The sequence below is a fragment of the Populus trichocarpa genome, chromosome 11, assembly GCF_000002775.5.
Source record: "Populus trichocarpa isolate Nisqually-1 chromosome 11, P.trichocarpa_v4.1, whole genome shotgun sequence".
Lineage (NCBI taxonomy): Eukaryota > Viridiplantae > Streptophyta > Magnoliopsida > Malpighiales > Salicaceae > Populus > Populus trichocarpa.
In genome coordinates this window covers 2527292-2544913 of record NC_037295.2, presented here as the reverse complement: position 1 = coordinate 2544913, position 17622 = coordinate 2527292, and the positions used below count along the sequence as shown (strand labels likewise).

Here is a 17622-nt window from a genome sequence, read left to right as displayed (position 1 = left end):
AGCATCAATGTTTAAAATTTAACTATCCGTTTAGCAATGTAATGACTATTAAAAAAAAAAATTACCCTTAGAATCACCTGTAAATATTTGATCTCGATCCAACAATCAAATCTTCTGTTATTGAAATTTGAAGGAGCTGTTTAGTCTCGACTGATTCATAATTTTGTTTTATATCTAAACTTGTCCTATTAATTTATAAAAACATCTATTTCATCATCTATAAAATTTATGTAATCAAATCATCTAGTAATATCATATTATCACCCAAAAACTCAGAAACATCTATGTTTACTGCATCAAATTTTCTTCTTCGATTTCTAGTCAAACCTAATAAAAGTCTGATTCAACCAGATCAATTGACATCGAATACTTGATGGATTGGGTAAAATTATCATCTCTAGTTGGGCTATGGTTTACAAGTTTAGTGATCTTCCTAAACTGGGCCTGGAGTAGTAGTTCAAAATTTGAATTTTGTGAACCAAATTAGGGCCCAGTAAAGTACACTTTTCGAAGAGTGAAGGGCAAAACAGTAAGGAAGTACAGGAAGCGCCACTTCTCCCAATTTTGAAATCAACGACTCATTTCAAATTTCACTCTCCGCCCAAAACTCTCTCTGTCTCTCTCAGATCTCGACTCTCTCTCTCTGGTTAATCAAACAAAACCAACGGTCCAAATCCAATCTTGGCTTCTTCCAGTACAACGTTGCTGAAAATCAACGGCTGTGATTGACTCTGCCTTTTGATTCCGATGGCTTCTAGGAACCAGAATCGGCCTCCTCGTAGTCCTTCTTCTGTAAGTAGTCCTGCTTTTTTTTTTTCCTCTTTCTTGTTGCTTTTTTTTTGTAAAGGGGCTGTTTGGTTGCTGAGAAAATAAGAAATTTTGGATCTAGGAAAAATTGAAGAAATTTCGGTGATTGTAGTTGTGTTTGAAGAATAATATTGATGGGTTTTTATGGGTTTTGTGTTTTATACTGTAGGTAACTATGCGAAGCGATTTTTATTTTATTTTATTTTAATTTTATGCAATAAATCTTACGATTTTGCCTTAATTCCTGTTCTAATTAGAATTTATACTTGATGCTTAATTTTTTGGTAATCTCATTGTTTTTAACTGGTTTAGTTTAGTCTGTAATTTTTCCTTCTGGGTTTCGAATTTGGGTTCTGCTAAGTTGATATTTCTGTTTTAATTGACATTTACTGTGTTTAATTGAAAAATCATGGCGCTGTTTGATTGAGTTTTTTTATTGGGTTTTTGTAGAAGAAGGAAGGGGTGGAAGGTATTCCTTTAGATAAGCGGAGGAGGATTGCGATGGGAAGAACAGGAGGAGCTACGAATGTGGAGCGCAAGCCATTTGGTTCTGTTAACAGGAAGCTGGATGTTACTGCAACTAGTGATGTGGGGAGCTGTGCTGAGGGTTCGGATTGTGGCAATGTTGAGTTTACCAAGGAAGAAGTTGATGCGCTGGTCAATGAGAGATTGAAGATGAAAAAGTTTGATCACAAGGTTTTGTTTGGTGATTTTGGTTTAGTGAAGGATACTGTTTGTTGGGTTGGTTTTTCTAAAGTTTGGTACTGTTGTTTTGTTTTGGCAGGGGAATTTGGAATTAGTGAGTGAACTTAATGCTAGGCTTAAGGTTTGTATCAAATGGTTCCAGAAGAGAGATGAATCCCATGTCGAAGAGGAAGGAAAGCTTCAAATTGCTTTAGACGCTTTGGAGAAAAAGTGTACCGAAACTGGTATTTTGTGTTCTTTTAATGTTTCTTTCTAGTACTGCATGATCTTATGTTTGTCGGCAAGTGATTGACAATCTAATCTCTTGCACACACCCACAAACATTGACAGAGTTGATATATCATTCATAGGTCAGTTCCACTCTTGACAATAAATTGATAATAGAACCCGATTGTAGTTCCCCACATCGGCACATCCATCATGTGTTTCCACGAATTCCATACATAATTTAGTGAACCATTAATTTAACTCTAGGCAGAGCACGTGATGTCCCTTGGGAATTGATATACCTTTTGTTCTTGTGTGAAATAAGATGGGTTCTAGTGATTGTTAACTTATGTTTCAAAGTTTAGCTAGTAATTCATCTGTACTAGATTACATTTTAACTAGCATGCTATTTTGATCACAGAGTACCATTCAAAAGTCTCCTTTCGGTTGGTATTTTTTTTTTTTTATTGTTCGACTGAGATGTAGGAAATCATGAAGACAAAACAGTTTTTAATGTTGATTCATATGTGTTCTTCCAGAGGCAGAGATGAAAAACAAGGAGGAGAGATTTAGTGCAACTATTAGTGAGCTGAGGCAAGATAATGCTTGTTTACAAGAGAGACTTTCAAAAGAAGAATCAGAAAAGCTGGTAAATTTTCAATTTTTCACTTTCTGTTGTGATATTTTCTTCCTGTTTCAACTTTATTTTGATTTTGTGGTTTGGCAACTAGGATGCAATCGCTTGTCATAGAAAGGAAAATGAAGCACGAATTGCATTAGAAGCTTTGCAGGCTTCTCTATCAAAAGATCTTGAGAAAGCCCAACAAGATATTTTAGCTGCCAATCAAAGGGTAATTCCCTTTAGTAACTCTTGCATCTTTATTTCTCAATGCTAATTCAATATTTTTTCCCTTTATGTGTCTTAAATCTTAATGTTGCTTCACTTAATGATTGATAACTTTGATGAAATTTGCAGGCTTCCTCAGTTGATGATATGTACAAGCGATTACAAGAGTACAACTTGAGTTTACAACAGTACAATAGCAAGCTGCATGCTGAACTTGAAGTTGCTCGCGAGTCTCTAAAACGTGTAGAAAAGGAGAAGTCTACTATAGTCGAGAACCACAGTACATTAAGGGGTCGCTACAGTTCATTGCAGGATCAATTAAATTTAGCCAGGGTATGTTCCTTTGAAGTAGTATCAATTTAACAGCTTGCAAGAATTCTTGGTTTCTTTAATTGTTCTCTTACATGCTGTATTTTCTAGACTGCTCAAGATGAGGCTTTGAATCAGAAGGACACATTAGCAAATGAAGTGAAATGTCTCCGAGGAGAGTTGCAGCAGGTTAGAGAGGATCGTGATCGCCAAGTGGCTCAAGTGCAGGCTTTAACTTCTGATGTGGTGAAGTATAAAGAAAGTACTGGTGAATCCTGTGCAAAACTAGAATATCTGATGGAAAAAACAAAATCCTTGGAGGTTTGTTCATACTGACCTTCTTATTCTGCCTTTTATTCGTTATTTAGCAAGTATTCTAAGATTAAGGTTTTGTTGCAGGAGACATGTTCTTCTCAGAGGGAACAAATATGCTTGTTGGAGCATCAGCTCACTGCTGCAAATGAAATGCTGAAGGTAATGGAAGTTGTTAATCTTGTGCATCAAGGATATACTTAAGGAAATCTAACAATATCTTCATTTGTTTGTTTTAGATGTCTGATTTATCTTCTATAGAAACAAGGACAGAATTTGAAAAGCAAAAGAGAACTGTACGTGAATTACAAGAGCGCTTAGCAGAGACAGAAAATCAACTAGTTGAAGGAGAGAAATTGAGGAAAAAATTGCACAATACCATTTTGGTAAGGTTCTTTTGTGCTAACTCATTTATACACTCAAAAGAAGCCTTGGATGATGGTGCTAACAATTAACAAATCATGTGTTGCAGGAGCTAAAGGGGAATATTCGAGTATTTTGCAGAGTGCGTCCCGTGTTGCCAGATGATGGTGCTGGGTCTGAGCCACCAGTCATTTCTTATCCTACCTCAACAGAAGCTCTTGGCAGAGGCATCGATGTAATACAAAGTGGTATGTACATGTTTCTCATCAGAAATGCACCTAATAATAGGTAGTTTACATTTTCATTAACATATTTTTATTCGGTGAAATCCGTGCTTTCTTTTTGAGATTTTTTTTTCTAAAATTTCTGGCTTTTGTTTTCAGCAGGACAGAAATATCCTTTTACATTTGACAAGGTGTTCAATCATGATGCTTCTCAGCAAGAAGTTTTTGTTGAAATATCACAGCTTGTACAGAGTGCCCTTGATGGCTATAAGGTGATTCTGCTGTCTCTTTCTCTTGTACTTTGGGATATTTAAAAAAACAGATTTAAAAATCTCTCCCTTGCTGGATTGAAAAGTTGAACAGAATTCAGCTGTAATTGTCCAGAATGAAACGGTCTCTTGGCCATTATTCTTTAAAGAAATTGTAGAGGAATGTAATTGTATTTGTGAAAGATGTTTTAGGTTATTATGTTGATTACAAAAACAAACTTTTATTTTAAAGTTTTAATCTTGATTGTCTCATACCTATGATTTCTTGGCTTATAATGTTTAGACATATTTGAAAGTGAGATTTTAAGTCGAAATTAGTCTTCCCATTTTATACCAAATGATTTTGTTCATCTGATAGATCTAGTTGGTTTTAGCCATGGTTAAGATATGCACTAATCAATGCCAATATACCACTTTTGGCAGGTATGCATCTTTGCTTATGGTCAAACAGGTTCGGGCAAAACCTATACTATGATGGGCAGGCCAGAAGCTCCAGAGCAGAAGGGGTTGATACCACGCTCTTTAGAACAAATATTTCAAACTAGCCAGTCCCTTATGGCACAGGGTTGGAAGTACAAAATGCAGGTATTCATCTAAAACTATTTTACAATGTCTAACACTGACTTCCTAATCTAATAACTGTTTGTTTTTGGTTTAAATTTGCAGGCTTCAATGCTGGAAATATACAATGAAACCATTCGTGATTTGTTGTCGACAAATAAATCGAGCAGTACAGAAAATGGAGCTCCAGGAAAGCAGTATACCATCAAACACGATGCAAATGGAAACACCTATGTCACTGATCTTACAATTGTGGACGTTTGTAGAATGGAAGAGATTTCCTCTCTACTTCGGCAAGCTGCACAAAGCAGGTAGATAGAGTAATTGCTTTGATACCTAATGACTTCGCCTTGTCATGCAAATTTGTAGAGTTGAATTAAGGTTATGATCTATTGCATCGTTTTTGGCTTAACAAATTTTGTGAGGAAATGCTACTGCTCAATGCATCGTATTAAAGATTATAGTTAGAGTTTGAAAAGTTTTGTTTGCCTGTTTGTTTTTCTAGGTCCGTTGGTAAGACCCAAATGAATGAACAGTCTTCAAGAAGCCATTTTGTGTTCACATTGCGTATATCAGGAGTAAATGAGGTGCTTATTTGTCTAATGTTGTAGTCATGGAGGATCTTAAACTTTCTTAACTTTTTGATTCATGTGCTTGCTACCTTTTCTTTTGTTGCCAGGGTACCGAACAACAAGTGCAAGGAGTTCTAAACCTCATTGATCTTGCTGGAAGCGAGCGACTCTCGAGGAGTGGGGCAACTGGAGACAGGTTGAAGGAAACTCAGGTATGCTCCATAATAATCCATTATTGAAAACTCTTTGTGATTTTCCTCAATGTCGTTATGCTAACTTGTTCTACATGATCAGGCCATCAACAGAAGCTTGTCATGCTTGAGTGATGTGATATTTTCTTTGGCAAAGAAAGAGGACCATGTTCCGTTTAGGAACTCAAAATTGACTTACCTTCTGCAGGTAACATGACTTTCAGGGCCCTTACAAACTCTATGCATCTTTACTTGAACGAAAATACTTGTTCGGATGAGAGTAGGAGTCAGCGTGTACATGTAGCCTAGTTGATAATTGATACTTCTAATTATGTTAGTTGTTTCTGGATGATTGGCTAAAGTTTAAGATTTTTTTTTTATATTTTATTACAGCCTTGTCTAGGAGGCGATTCCAAAACCCTGATGTTTGTCAATATTTCTCCGGACCCTGCTTCAGTTGGGGAATCTCTGTGTTCTCTTCGGTTTGCAGCCAGAGTCAATGCTTGTGAAATTGGTATTCCTCGACGTCAAATGCTAGCTCAAATGCCAGCTCGACCTGCAGATTCGCGCTTGAGTTATGGCTAATCTCAATTGCTTCTGTTGTGTGTATCACCACACCTTGATGCTAACTTCTGTTTGTGAGGGTCATTGTTGTGCCATTTGGGGGGGGGGGGGGGGGTGACAATGAGTTTGGTTATTTCTCTGTAGATGTTCCCGAGCTAATAATTTGTACCATTAGAATTAAATGTTGAGGTTAGGATCTTGCGTTAGTTCCTTGCTATATAGTCATCAATTTGTTGGCTTCCTGACCTTGATCCTTGGATGTCAGAAATCCATCAATTGGTGAACGGGGTGCTATATTATCTAACTAGTCTGAAGCTAAAAGATGAGTTTCATTTTGACAATGTTATGTATATCACATTCATAGCCTATCTTTATAAGATATTGTATTATTAGTGTTTTGATTAATTCACTTCGATTTTTCTCGTTTTTTATTTTTATTTATATTGAAAACTCTCAACCTATCTCCCTTTGTTCGAAATCCTCCTACAAAGTGGTTGCGTACCCGACAATTTAAAGGGTAACTCTAGCTTCCTAGGTGTTGATAAATTTTGGTTTTTGAAAAACACTTTTCAATGTTTGATTATATCATAAAAAATGAGCTGGAAAATAACTTATTAATATTTTATTTTTTTCAAGTTTATTAAAATAATAAGAAATAAATTTTACAAATTAAAAAGTTGAATGAGAATGAAATTGAAAAAAAAAATTAATTTCATAAATTATCTCAAATAAAATAAATAATAATCAAAATAATAAAAATCAAATCTAAAAAATAAAAAGAATTGAAAGATGAAGAAATTAAAATAATAATAATTAACATTTCATAAATTATTTCAAATAAAATAAGTAAATAATAATCAAAATAATAAAAATCAAATCTAAAAAATAAAAAGAATTGAAAGATGAAGAAATTAAAATAATAATAATTAACATTTCATAAATTATTTAAAATAAAATAAGTAACAATAAAAAGAATGAGGACCAAATTTGATAAATAAAAAATTTCAATCAAAAAATGATAAGGGAAAAGTAAATAATAATTATAAAAATAAGGATCAAAATTAATATAAAAATTAAATTCTAAGGGATGGAATTGAAAAATAAATATTTAAAACAAAATATATATAACAATCAAAAGTTTGAGGACCAAATTTGATATAATCAGCAAATAATATGACATTTCTAAATTTTTCACAACTTCCGGAAAATGTTTTCCACTTAAGAAAAGGAAAACACTTTCCTGGAAACCAAGCCAAATTTTTATTTTACTGGAAAGTGTTTTCCATTGACTAACTTTTTTAATGACAAACAAATACAAGAAAGTTTGAAAAGTGATTTCCCGAAAATCAGTTCCGAGAAACAAACACAGCATGTTAAAGAAGAACCATGAACGAGCAAGTTCAATGTTTGGTGTAATCTGGTTGTAAAAGGAAACAACAAGAACCAGCAGGTTCTAGATTCTTAAACAGGATTGAAAAGCATAAGCCAAGACGTTAAAGAAGAGAAATAGTGAGGAGAAAAGGGAAGGAGGTGACATGGAAAGCGAAGCCACCAATAAGTCAAGAGTTGTAATGGTGGAGTCAGGGGAGTCTTGGGACTTCTATATCTCCCAAGCCACCACTCAAACCTGCCCTGTAAGTTCTTTTTCTTCATCATCTAACTTCACAATTTGCGTGCAAAGGATTCAAAGTGTAAAGAAACAAGATTGACAATTCTATAAGGGTATAAATCAAAGTGTTTGCAGTTGAAATATTGCTTTTCTTAAAACTGTGCTCGTTGATTTTGTGTTTTGAGGAGTAAAGCATGTGTCTTCCATGGACTTTGATTGATAACCAGTTAGAGTTTTTCATGAATTTGCCGACAAGTGTGAGATGTCAAGATGAGAGGGTCTCTTGGGCGTGGAATATTTTCCTTACTGATGCTGGGGTCCCATGTTGTAGATCGCTGTTCACTTTACTGCCTCATGGTGTATGCCATCAGTGGCCATGAACCCAATTTTTGAAGATCTGGCTTCAGCTCATCCAGATATCCTGTTTCTCACTGTTGATGTGGATGCTGTCAAGGTAATCAATTCATTGTTCGACCCAAGAATTGCACATATCTAGCCATCCATGCTTACCTTTCTGCATATGAAACAAGTCTTTGAATATGTATGCATGCATGTATGCTGCAGATATTTGTTAGTGCTATCTTTACAAAGATACGACTTCAAATATTTGGTGATTTGATTCCTTCACATGAGGCTGGGAATGAGCACCGTGTGGTTTCTAGTGGAAACTTTATTCTTATTGTGATTGATATGAAAGATCATCACTAATAGCCTTTGGTGTAAAGATGGGCACATCTTCTTCATATTGGAACCTTACCAATATCATACAAAAATACAAATTCCCACTGTCATGTAGCCACAGAACCTTGGGTGGACTCCTTGACTTATCTGAACCTTTCCAAGTTTCCATAAACGCCAAGTAAAATTTATGCCATGAAACCTCTAGCTGAGAATATGATGGTAGCCTGAAGGCATCTTTGTGGTGACTTCTTGGTCGAGCAATAAACTTCTGGTTCTGACGTGGGCTGTTCAAGTTTCCTCTTTTGCTGTACTTTTGATGATTTGAACCTTTTTTTGTTCCCAAGTATCGATTGCTTTACTTGCACAACTTTTAGAATACTTTAATTGATTTCTAATCATAATTACAAGACTCAACCTAGTCTGAGATCATGTCAAGTTTTGATTTTTTTCTTCAAAAACCTAACAACATCGTTTTGGTAAAAAAAAAAAAAAACCAAGTTTTTGTATGCCAACATTTGTGCTGATGAAGGATAGTGCTCAAGTTGACAAGATAGTGGGTGCAAATCCAGAAGAGATAAGGAAAAGGATTGATAGTTTTGTTCAGTCCATTCCTGCAAATATTGCAGAGTCTCTGTGATCTTTGTGCATACATGTGTGTATGTGCCTGTTGTTGTCCACTGCTACTTCAAGTGCCTGTGGCTTGCAAGAGCGATTGAGATCTTTAGTCATTTCCCCCTTTCATAAAGTTTATTGAAGTCTACTGCCTACCTACCTTATTCAATGAAGCTCATTTATATGTGATTAAAATTCCCTAAATTATTATATGGAGGAGAGTCGTATAGATCAAAATTGACTAATTTATTGATGTAGTGGTTGTTGTCAAATATTTATATAATATGATTGGTTTGATACACGAAATTCATATAATATTTTTTTCCTCCATAAAAGTGGTATTTGGCCATGTTTGATTAGGATAGGTGACAAAGATAATGTAATTAAATAAATTTATTTTTAATTTGTTTCTAAATAAATCTGTCATTTTAACTAAATATATTTTTATTTATTTTGTATATATCTTTTATATCCTAAAACACTAATAAAATGTAAATGAGATATGTATGGTAAAGCTCTTAGTTATTTTCTAATTTTAGTCATTTATTATTTATGGGTTTTCCTGAGTATTATGCATATTTTTAAAACTCGGCCCGGCCTGACAGGTTGACCCGGGATCCAGGGCTGGAATCGGATCAGGTTTATGAAAAAATAAAAGTAGTTAAAAACCTGGCTAACTCGACGGGTTGATCTGGTCAAAACCCGATTACAACCCGTTGAGAATTTCCACAATTTGATCCAATCTTGAAAAGTGCTAAGTTTCACACAGGATTATGCATGAGTTCTTTCTTTATAATATCATATATCAAAATAATGGATACCATCATAAAAGTAAATATACAATTCTAAGACTTCACCAAACATAATAATAAAAAATAATCCACAAAAAATCTATAGTCTTGGTACTTCCTTACATATCATACCATAACCATTATTCTCAAAACTACCAAACCAAAAACTAAGAAAATAAAAATAAAATCCAAAATTGCCAAATAAAAAATTTGAACTCCCCATAGCCCAATAGTCTAAAAAGATTAGCATTTTTTTTTTTTGGATTTTTCAATTCTAAAACTACCAAATATTTTTTTTAGTTATATTTAATTCTATGATTTTGATTTGATAATCATTTTCAATGCTTAGTTTATATTTACCTCTATAGTTTTTATTTTTGGTCATATCTACTTTAGTTTTTAGTCATGTTTTCCTCTATAATCTAGTTTAATTTTATATAATATAAACAATAATTGTAAATACAAGGGTAATAATGATAAAATCAAAACTAAAAATACAAATATAATAAACAATCCAAATCACAAATACTAATTATATATTTCACCCTCCAAAAAATTGCAAGCTTCTGTCATATATAATTGTAAGTCCTTGATTGGTTTGACATGTCAACATGATATTTAAAATAGTTTAGATTAAATAAAAAAATAAAAAAATTAATTGAGAAGATAAAAAAACAGGTTTATTCATTTAAATAGTCAAAGCTCAATTCATTAACTATATTTTTTAAATAATATTTTTTTAATTATTTAAAAAATTCTTTTTGAGGAATCAACTTGAGTCAATCCTCTTACCGATAACACGAGCAGTGCCACAGGTCAACCCGAATGCGGTGTGGCAACTATGGTGTTATGTTGCTTTCTATATTTGCTTGCTTTACCTTTTTCTTGACTTGTGCCATGTGGTGCTAGTGGAGCATAACAGAACGTGACACTTGAAAATAACAAATATATTCTTTTTCCTTCTTTCTTTTCCTTTTCATATCTCAACAAACCAAACCAAATTCACTCGTGTCCTTTTCAACATTTTCTTTTCTTTCCACCACGGCGGCTTACCGGAACACACGCCGGGAACCTTGAATTCCGGCGGAGATGGTGTCGCCTAATGAAAATGATAACTGGGTTTTTGATTGTGGGTTGATTGAAGACATTTCGGTCCCTGGTGGTGACCTTCTTGGTCTTGAATCTCTTGATGAAACCCCGAATGGGTCTCTTTGGTCTTCTCATAATTTCACTGATTCTGCCTTCTTAAGGTGCCTTTTTATGTTTCCTTTTGTTTTACTAGCTCTTTTTGATTGGTAAAGTTCAATTCTTTTTTCCTTGGTAACAGCATGTTGGCAGCCTTCTTGTTGTTTTGTTTAGAAATGTGGGTTTGATTTGTGAAATTAGTATACTGTGCTGTCTGGAAACACTAAATTGTGTTGCTTATGAGAAGACTAGAGATGTCAGTAGCCAAATGAGTTTTACAAGTTCTGTTTAATAGCAACTAATCTAAAGTTTGTATAAAGAATAGGACTTAGTGGATTTATTGATATATTTTTGAGTTTTGTAGCAATATGATTGTTCTTCTGCTGTTACAGGTTACCTCCTTTCTGAGGTTGTAATGATAGCATCATCAAATTCTCTAAAATGTTTGGAATATTGTTAATTAGTTATTGTTTTTTAAATATAAGAAAGGGCTGTTTTTTTTTTTAATTTTTTTTATTCATGCGTTGGCATATTTATTCTGGTTATTGGTATTGCTATCAATGGTTTTTTTATTACTGGGATTTGGATTTACTTCTTTTCAGAAATGTGTAGCTAATATGGTTGAATGGCTCAATGTACTTTTTCACTGGGACTCATAATTGCATGATTAGAGGTTTTCAATATGAATTTAATTGCTAATTACTTGCTTTTTAGTATATCTTTTTCGATGCTGCTCCAGGATGTTTAGCAACACTACATCTATGAAAAGTTATGATTTCTGGCATGCTGATTTTGATGTAAATGAATAAACTAAATCTTTTTGATAGGCATGCTAATCATCTTCTCTCTCTACCCCATTTGTTTTCAGTGTGGAATTCAATAATTCATATGAGAATTCGGATGGTCATAAGGAAAGTGGGTCTCGGAAACGGTACGGTGTATACAGATTAGTCATAACTTGCTAGTTATTCCTGGATTTTTCTCCACATCTGCTTTTGTTGTGAACTAATCTGCTTTTTATTTTTTATTTTTTTGTATGAAAGAGTGAGGCCTGGATCAAGTAATGCAACTGGCTCCAAAGCATGTAGAGAGAAAATGCGGCGGGATAGGCTGAACGACAGGCATGCTGTATTGCCCTTCTAATGCTTATATTCTTCTCTCTCTCTGTTATTCTGATGTTTAGTTTGACGTGGACTCCAGGTTCACGGAATTGGGTGCTCTTCTAGATCCTGGAAGGCCTCCTAAAGTGGACAAATCTGCTATATTGGTTGATGCTGCTCGAATGGTGACTCAGTTACGAGATGAATCTCAGAAGTTGAAAGAGTCTAATGTGAGTCTACAGGAGAAGATCGATGAATTAAAGGTGTGCCATGGATTTGGTATTCAGTAATTTTGCATTATATTTAATACATAACACCTAAAAAAGGTTTGAAATACATGTTTATAAATTATATGTAACCTGTTATTCTTAATAGTATGCAAAGGAACTAGGCAAGTGTGGTTGTCATTTATGTTCATTAAACTTTGTATACGCAGGCAGAGAAGAATGAGCTTCGTGATGAGAAACAGAGGCTAAAGACAGAAAAGGAGAACCTAGAGCGGCAAGTGAAAGCCTTGAGTACTCCACCAAACTTCCTGCCTCATCCCTCTGCCATTCCAGCTCCATTTTCTGCCCCAGGCCAAGTTGTTGGCAGCAAGCTGATGCCCTTTGTTGGTTATCCTGGAATTTCTATGTGGCAGTTCATGCCCCCTGCTGTTGTTGATACCTCTCAGGATCATGTTCTTCGCCCTCCAGTTGCCTAAGTAATTCAGGCAGGGATTTTATGTCTATGTTCTCTCAGAACATGAAAGCTTTTGTTGCCTTTACTAACTATGATTCTTGTTAATGGTCACAGATAATGTTTGTCTTTCAATCATCTTTCGCTCTCATAGATTAGTTAGTATAAGAGTGTATGAGTGCAATCACAGATGGGAAACTCGGAATTCCTAGCGATCGCTGGAATATCTTGTAATTTTCATTAATCAAATTTGGTAATTTTGCTTGCCAGTTTTTATCTTTCAAATATGTTGCTCATTTCTCGTTTGAGAAAGATGTTTACGTGCACTGATGTGTTAAAATTGGAAAATATCTGCTAAAAAAACAGTCATAATTTTATTTCAAAGGATCTTATCTATCCTGGCTTCTCTTGATGACTTATCTAAACATTAGAAGGAATTGCATCGCAGTAGGGGTCGGAATGGTGTTTGGTAGACAAAAGGAAACTCTGCCATCCAAGGCTTTCAGGAATTACTACACTAAATTGCTTTTGCTATATCTAGTTCTTTTTATTCCAAGCTTGGCACTCAAAACTGAACCTAATCTAGGAGCTAATTACTAACACAACTTTCTTCAACAGGGCAGTTTGAACCCCATGTTTCTCCCAGAATTATAATCCCTCCAAACATTAAGAGCTCCAAAGCTGGTCATCAGAACAGTACTCAAAGCCATTACTGTACTAACTGAGAATACAATCATGGAAGCCCTGCCATATTTTACTATGGCCCTCTGTACCACCAGCAACCCAAGAAGTGACGCAACAAAACAAATGACGGAAAGGATGATGGCGGTATCAACATGTTCCATGCCCAACAATAGATACTGTAATGCCGACATTGAAGATGAAAAGAAAACCATGAACGAGCAAGTTGCTGCAGTTATCTGCACAGAAAAGTGATGGTTTGAAATAGTTATAGCTGGAAATCAATCTGCATTTAGTAGGTAACTGATTCAACGTAACATGAGTTGTAATTTACCTCAGGTGCTATTCCAACATGAAGCAGAAGTGGGCTGATAAGCATTCCACCTCCAATCCCAAAAACTCCTCCCAACATCCCTGCTAATAATGCCATGACTGGGAAAATCAGCTTATTTGATGTTCCACCTCCTGTTAGGTCTTCCATGCCCTTCACAGATAACTCTGATTTTTAGATAATTTTGCTCTAATTCTTATCAGAACAGAAGTGACATTAAAACTATCGACTGCAAGTGGCTAAATATTTCTACTGTGGTATGTTAAGCACCTGCTGGTTTATAGTTTGATGTTGGCAGCTCTCTTTTCTGTACAGTATCCATGCTGTGAACATTATTGCAAGAGGAATCTGAAGTGATGAGACAACCCAATATCCAAATCCACAGGACTCCATTGGTATAATACCCTGCATGTACTCTAAACTGTCACATATGAACAATACTCCAAAGGATAATGCCTGTATAGTTTGAGATACTGATCGCATTTGACAAGGTAAAATCTACTGTTTAATCTTCATTCAAATCAAGAAAATCTTCTTTATCTGCCTAATCATTAGTTCGTGACTAGCAAGCTGTGCCTGCTGTTTTAAAAAAAATTATCTTATCTTCCTAATCCTTAGTCAGTGACTTGCAAGAAGCGCCTGCTATTTTCCAGAAAATCTTCTTAATCTGCCTAATCATTAGTAAGTGACTTGCAAGCTGTGCCTGCTGTTTTCAAGAAAAATCTCTCAATCTGCCTAATCATTAGCTAGCGACTTGCAAGCTGAGCCTGCTGTTTTCGAAGTTCAGAAGAAATCTATTGCATCAAATACATTGATGATGCTGTCTTTTATCATTGATGATCCAACAGAAGGGAAAGCCAAATGATAAATTAATATCATTATGGCAGAATTATTTGTTTTCTGCTTGCATATCCTGTTCCAGATTCCACCATTGTTGAAGTCCAAAATGAAGTAACTTTGAACATGGCTTTCCTTATATTCCCACTAGAGAGAACCAACTGGAACATGATATAGCCTGGACTCATCCATAGTTCAGCATGAACTTCCACAAATAACTCTTACAAAGTTCCTCTAGGAACAAAATTAGAAGAATGGTGTTTTTCATGAATAATCTCTAGACTAAATATGTCCTTGATGAAGAGTCTGCTGGGCATGGCTTATGAGAAGTCATTTTTTACTTTTGAGTTATAATTCAGTAGTTTTTATTAAAAAGATATGTAATATAAGTAGAATCTAAAAGTTAAAATTTTCAACTTTTGATTAAATTAAAATCTTGACTCAATTTTATAACAAATTCTCGATTTCAATTAAAAATTATTTTAAACCATATGAAGTCTGCATCCAGAGAGAATCACTAAAGTTGCAGAAAAAGGACCACAGAGCTATCGGAACAATTTCAATCATCAATCTTATGTAAAATCATGTAAGGAAATACCAATCTTATGTAAAATCTTGCAAAGAAGAATAAACTCACAAGGAGAATTAGAAACAGAAATGAGTCATACCTCTCCGTACCGATTGCCTCGAAGAAGATAGAGGATGGAGAAGGAGAACCAGATGATGAATAATATCCCCAACTTCATCCATGGAAACCTCAATACGGAACTAGTTAATTCTACACCCAAAAGAGGCTCCTTGACACTGCTTATCACCTCTTCACTTTCCTTAGTGCTAGTCTCATATTCAACCAACCCATTTTCCAAATTCCCACTTTCATTTCTATTCACTTCTTCCGATTCCAACTTCCAATGAAAAACACCATTCTGACAAGTCTTAAAGGTAGAACAAGCAAGAAAAACAGCGAACAAAATTGTGACAAGCCACTCTGGGAAAACAAGATTACAAATAACCCCAACACTAACTCCTAACAACATGCACGGTTCAGACAGAATTGCAATATCATAGTCTACCAAGGTCTGACCACCAAACTTCGCACTTCTTGTAAACATGTTACACATGACATTAGCAACAGACCCTCCTGTGACCATAAAAGCTGAGAAACTTGAGGCTGTTTTCAGGTCTAGACTTGCCACTATAGTTAGTATTGGAATATACAACCCCCCTCCACCAATGCCACCTGCACTAGATACAGAGGCAGCTATGAAACATAAAACTCCTGCTATCACCATAGAGGGTGCTAGTTTCAATCCTGTTTCTTGAGACTGTATCTGATGATGACTCCACTTACCAATTTTGTCAAGAAAAAGATCGATTTTCAGATTGTTTGAAAGGGGTTGTGTTTCTTCTGCTCTGGACTGGCTAAGAGCGATCAAAATGGCGAGGGAGACAGCTAGCCATGTCAGGATGGTGTTGGCCTTCATTTGCTAAGAATTCTGGGTGCTGCTGTGGTGTGCCAAAAAAGGGTTGTATAGGTGTTTTTATAAGAGAAAAGGAGGATCTTGTGTCTGCATGGATTTAGTGAAGAAAGAAACAAAATCAGTCATCATCAACAATTAGTAAACAGACACCTTGAGCTAAATCTATTTCCACTAGGCAGTAACCTAATGGTCATGGCAGGCAGGCAATTAATGAACACTTGATCAATTGTCTTATTCTGAAGTTGGAATCAATCAAAAATGACAAACTCCATCAAAGGGATTTAATTTTTTTAAATGATTATTTTTTTATTCAGAAATATCTTGGATAGAATTTGGTAAGATTTTCCTTTCTGTTAGAGACGTATGATCATTCTTGATGAGTCAAATCCTCATACAAGATCTTTTTTGGATAATTAAGGATGTATTCAAATTAATTTGTACATAAATTAAAACTAAATTTTATTTTTGAGCTATTTTAAAGACATACCTTCATATTTATCTAATATATTTAAAAAATAAAATTTCCTAATTATTGATTCAAGATTCAAATTCTTTGAATTAAGTAAAAGAAAAACAAAGAATAAATATAGTTAACCATCGAGTCCTTTGGATTTCTCAAAAGAGCTTTCGAATGATATTAATAATTATGTGGAATTTATGGATGGAGCCCGTTTTATAAAGAGTAAAGGACTTGGAAAACCATATCAATCACTTCATGGTTGGTGTTTTATAGAATTCAGTAAATGAGTCACTTTAATAATAGTTAAATATCATTGGAAAAACTAATTAATAGATATTTAATTTTTCAAGTATTATTATAAAAAAAATAGTCGTTTTGTCTTTTGAGATGACCCGAAGGCTGGAAATGCTGTGGAGGAATCTTACAGAGGTGGCATTTTCTATATCCAAAAGCGTTTATCGAAGAATATGTTAATGATAACTTTGTTAAAAAATTTAATACTCTAACGTAATCAGGTTTGAAAGTAGTTATATTTCTGTAATTAATGGAATGTAAAGAGAGACAGTGGTTATAATCCATCGTGTGTAAATTAATGTGATCATGTGATCATATTCCTCTTTTTTTTTTTTTTTTAATGAGATAATTGCATGCCATAGGTGAGTGAAATTCAAACAAGTATCCCCATATTATTCGTCATCGTGTATATTACTAGAAAATTAATAAATACTAACAAAAACCTTGATGAAAATTATTTGTCAATAATTTCTAACTGAAATAGTGACGGAACATTTCCAATGGCAATTCCCAGTGAAAATTGTGATAGGATAAAAAAAATAAAATAAAAAAATAAATTTTTATTAGCAATTTAACACGTTAACAATGCTGACAAAATTACCCATGGAAATTCCATTGGCAAATATAAATGAATTAAAACCCTATAGTTCTCTTTTCCCTTATTTCTTCTTCAACCTTGCGTCAAAAAACAACCCCTCCCTATATATTTTCTAGCGAATCTGGCCACCCTCCTTACAAATCCGGCCATCTATGCCGCCGACATCGTCCTATATTTGTTAGTAGAGTTTGCTTCCCTCTTGTTTCTATTTTTTGTGAACTTTCACTATATCAAGCAAGCAAGCAAACCTAACCTTTTTTTTTAACCTATTTATGTTTTAGATTAAATTATTGAATTTTTCTTGTAGTATAACAAATGGCTTAGGTGACTTGTTTAACCCATCCAACTTGACT

At 34.5% G+C, this 17622-nt stretch overlaps 4 protein-coding genes across 5 annotated transcripts; 3 read left to right on the top strand and 1 right to left on the bottom strand.

Moving 5' to 3' along the window:
• The first annotated feature begins 550 nt into the window (after positions 1-550).
• LOC7495299 (kinesin-like protein KIN-14C) lies at positions 551-6336 on the top strand. 2 transcript variants are annotated; one of them, XM_024611802.2, is made up of 17 exons: positions 551-792; positions 1258-1503; positions 1592-1736; positions 2259-2368; positions 2451-2570; positions 2696-2899; positions 2987-3196; positions 3275-3349; positions 3427-3573; positions 3660-3798; positions 3937-4046; positions 4467-4628; positions 4710-4915; positions 5110-5191; positions 5284-5388; positions 5471-5575; positions 5761-6336. In XM_024611802.2, the coding sequence occupies exons 1-17, from the start codon at positions 748-750 to the stop codon at positions 5950-5952; spliced, it is 2403 nt and encodes an 800-aa protein (XP_024467570.1). In that variant the 5' UTR covers positions 551-747; the 3' UTR covers positions 5953-6336. The 2 variants fall into 2 exon arrangements, with proteins under 2 accessions (XP_024467570.1, XP_002316704.1); XM_002316668.4 differs by having other exon boundaries at positions 3934-4046.
• Positions 6337-7334: 998 nt separating this feature from the next.
• On the top strand, positions 7335-8208 carry LOC7497039 (thioredoxin-like protein CXXS1). Its single transcript, XM_052456936.1, has 2 exons — positions 7335-7565; positions 7872-8208. Exons 1-2 carry the CDS (start codon positions 7467-7469, stop codon positions 8034-8036), a joined length of 264 nt encoding a protein of 87 aa, XP_052312896.1. The 5' UTR covers positions 7335-7466; the 3' UTR covers positions 8037-8208.
• A 2326-nt stretch (positions 8209-10534) lies between these two features.
• LOC7497040 (transcription factor ILR3) lies at positions 10535-12872 on the top strand. Its single transcript, XM_002316670.4, has 5 exons — positions 10535-10874; positions 11678-11740; positions 11853-11930; positions 12010-12172; positions 12346-12872. Exons 1-5 carry the CDS (start codon positions 10714-10716, stop codon positions 12610-12612), a joined length of 732 nt encoding a protein of 243 aa, XP_002316706.4. The 5' UTR covers positions 10535-10713; the 3' UTR covers positions 12613-12872.
• A 67-nt stretch (positions 12873-12939) lies between these two features.
• LOC7497041 (sulfite exporter TauE/SafE family protein 2) lies at positions 12940-16080 on the bottom strand. The gene is made up of 4 exons (XM_024581558.2): positions 15105-16080; positions 13870-14004; positions 13603-13752; positions 12940-13507 (listed from the first exon to the last, which is right to left on the bottom strand). The coding sequence occupies exons 1-4, from the start codon at positions 15918-15920 to the stop codon at positions 13199-13201; spliced, it is 1410 nt and encodes a 469-aa protein (XP_024437326.1). The 5' UTR covers positions 15921-16080; the 3' UTR covers positions 12940-13198.
• Positions 16081-17622: the final 1542 nt, after the last annotated feature.

What these genes read in the sequence shown, in the direction of transcription:
- LOC7497041 (XM_024581558.2), bottom strand. Translation starts at nt 15,920, where the DNA reads ATGAAGGCCAACACCATCCTGACATGGCTAGCTGTCTCCCTCGCCATT. An exon ending in GAGGCAATCGGTACGGAGAG is followed by an intron (nt 14,005 to 15,104) that starts GTATGACTCATT and finishes GAGTACATGCAG; the next exon opens with GGTATTATACCAATGGAGTC. An exon ending in ATGTTGGAATAGCACCTGAG is followed by an intron (nt 13,508 to 13,602) that starts GTAAATTACAAC and finishes TTTTCTGTGCAG; the next exon opens with ATAACTGCAGCAACTTGCTC.
- LOC7497039 (XM_052456936.1), top strand. Translation starts at nt 7,467, where the DNA reads ATGGAAAGCGAAGCCACCAATAAGTCAAGAGTTGTAATGGTGGAGTCA. An exon ending in CCACCACTCAAACCTGCCCT is followed by an intron (nt 7,566 to 7,871) that starts GTAAGTTCTTTT and finishes CCCATGTTGTAG; the next exon opens with ATCGCTGTTCACTTTACTGC.
- LOC7495299 (XM_002316668.4), top strand. Translation starts at nt 748, where the DNA reads ATGGCTTCTAGGAACCAGAATCGGCCTCCTCGTAGTCCTTCTTCT. An exon ending in GAAAAAGTGTACCGAAACTG is followed by an intron (nt 1,737 to 2,258) that starts GTATTTTGTGTT and finishes GTGTTCTTCCAG; the next exon opens with AGGCAGAGATGAAAAACAAG. An exon ending in CGGCAAGCTGCACAAAGCAG is followed by an intron (nt 4,916 to 5,109) that starts GTAGATAGAGTA and finishes TTGTTTTTCTAG; the next exon opens with GTCCGTTGGTAAGACCCAAA.
- LOC7497040 (XM_002316670.4), top strand. Translation starts at nt 10,714, where the DNA reads ATGGTGTCGCCTAATGAAAATGATAACTGGGTTTTTGATTGTGGGTTG. An exon ending in GAAAGTGGGTCTCGGAAACG is followed by an intron (nt 11,741 to 11,852) that starts GTACGGTGTATA and finishes TTTGTATGAAAG; the next exon opens with AGTGAGGCCTGGATCAAGTA. An exon ending in CGGGATAGGCTGAACGACAG is followed by an intron (nt 11,931 to 12,009) that starts GCATGCTGTATT and finishes CGTGGACTCCAG; the next exon opens with GTTCACGGAATTGGGTGCTC.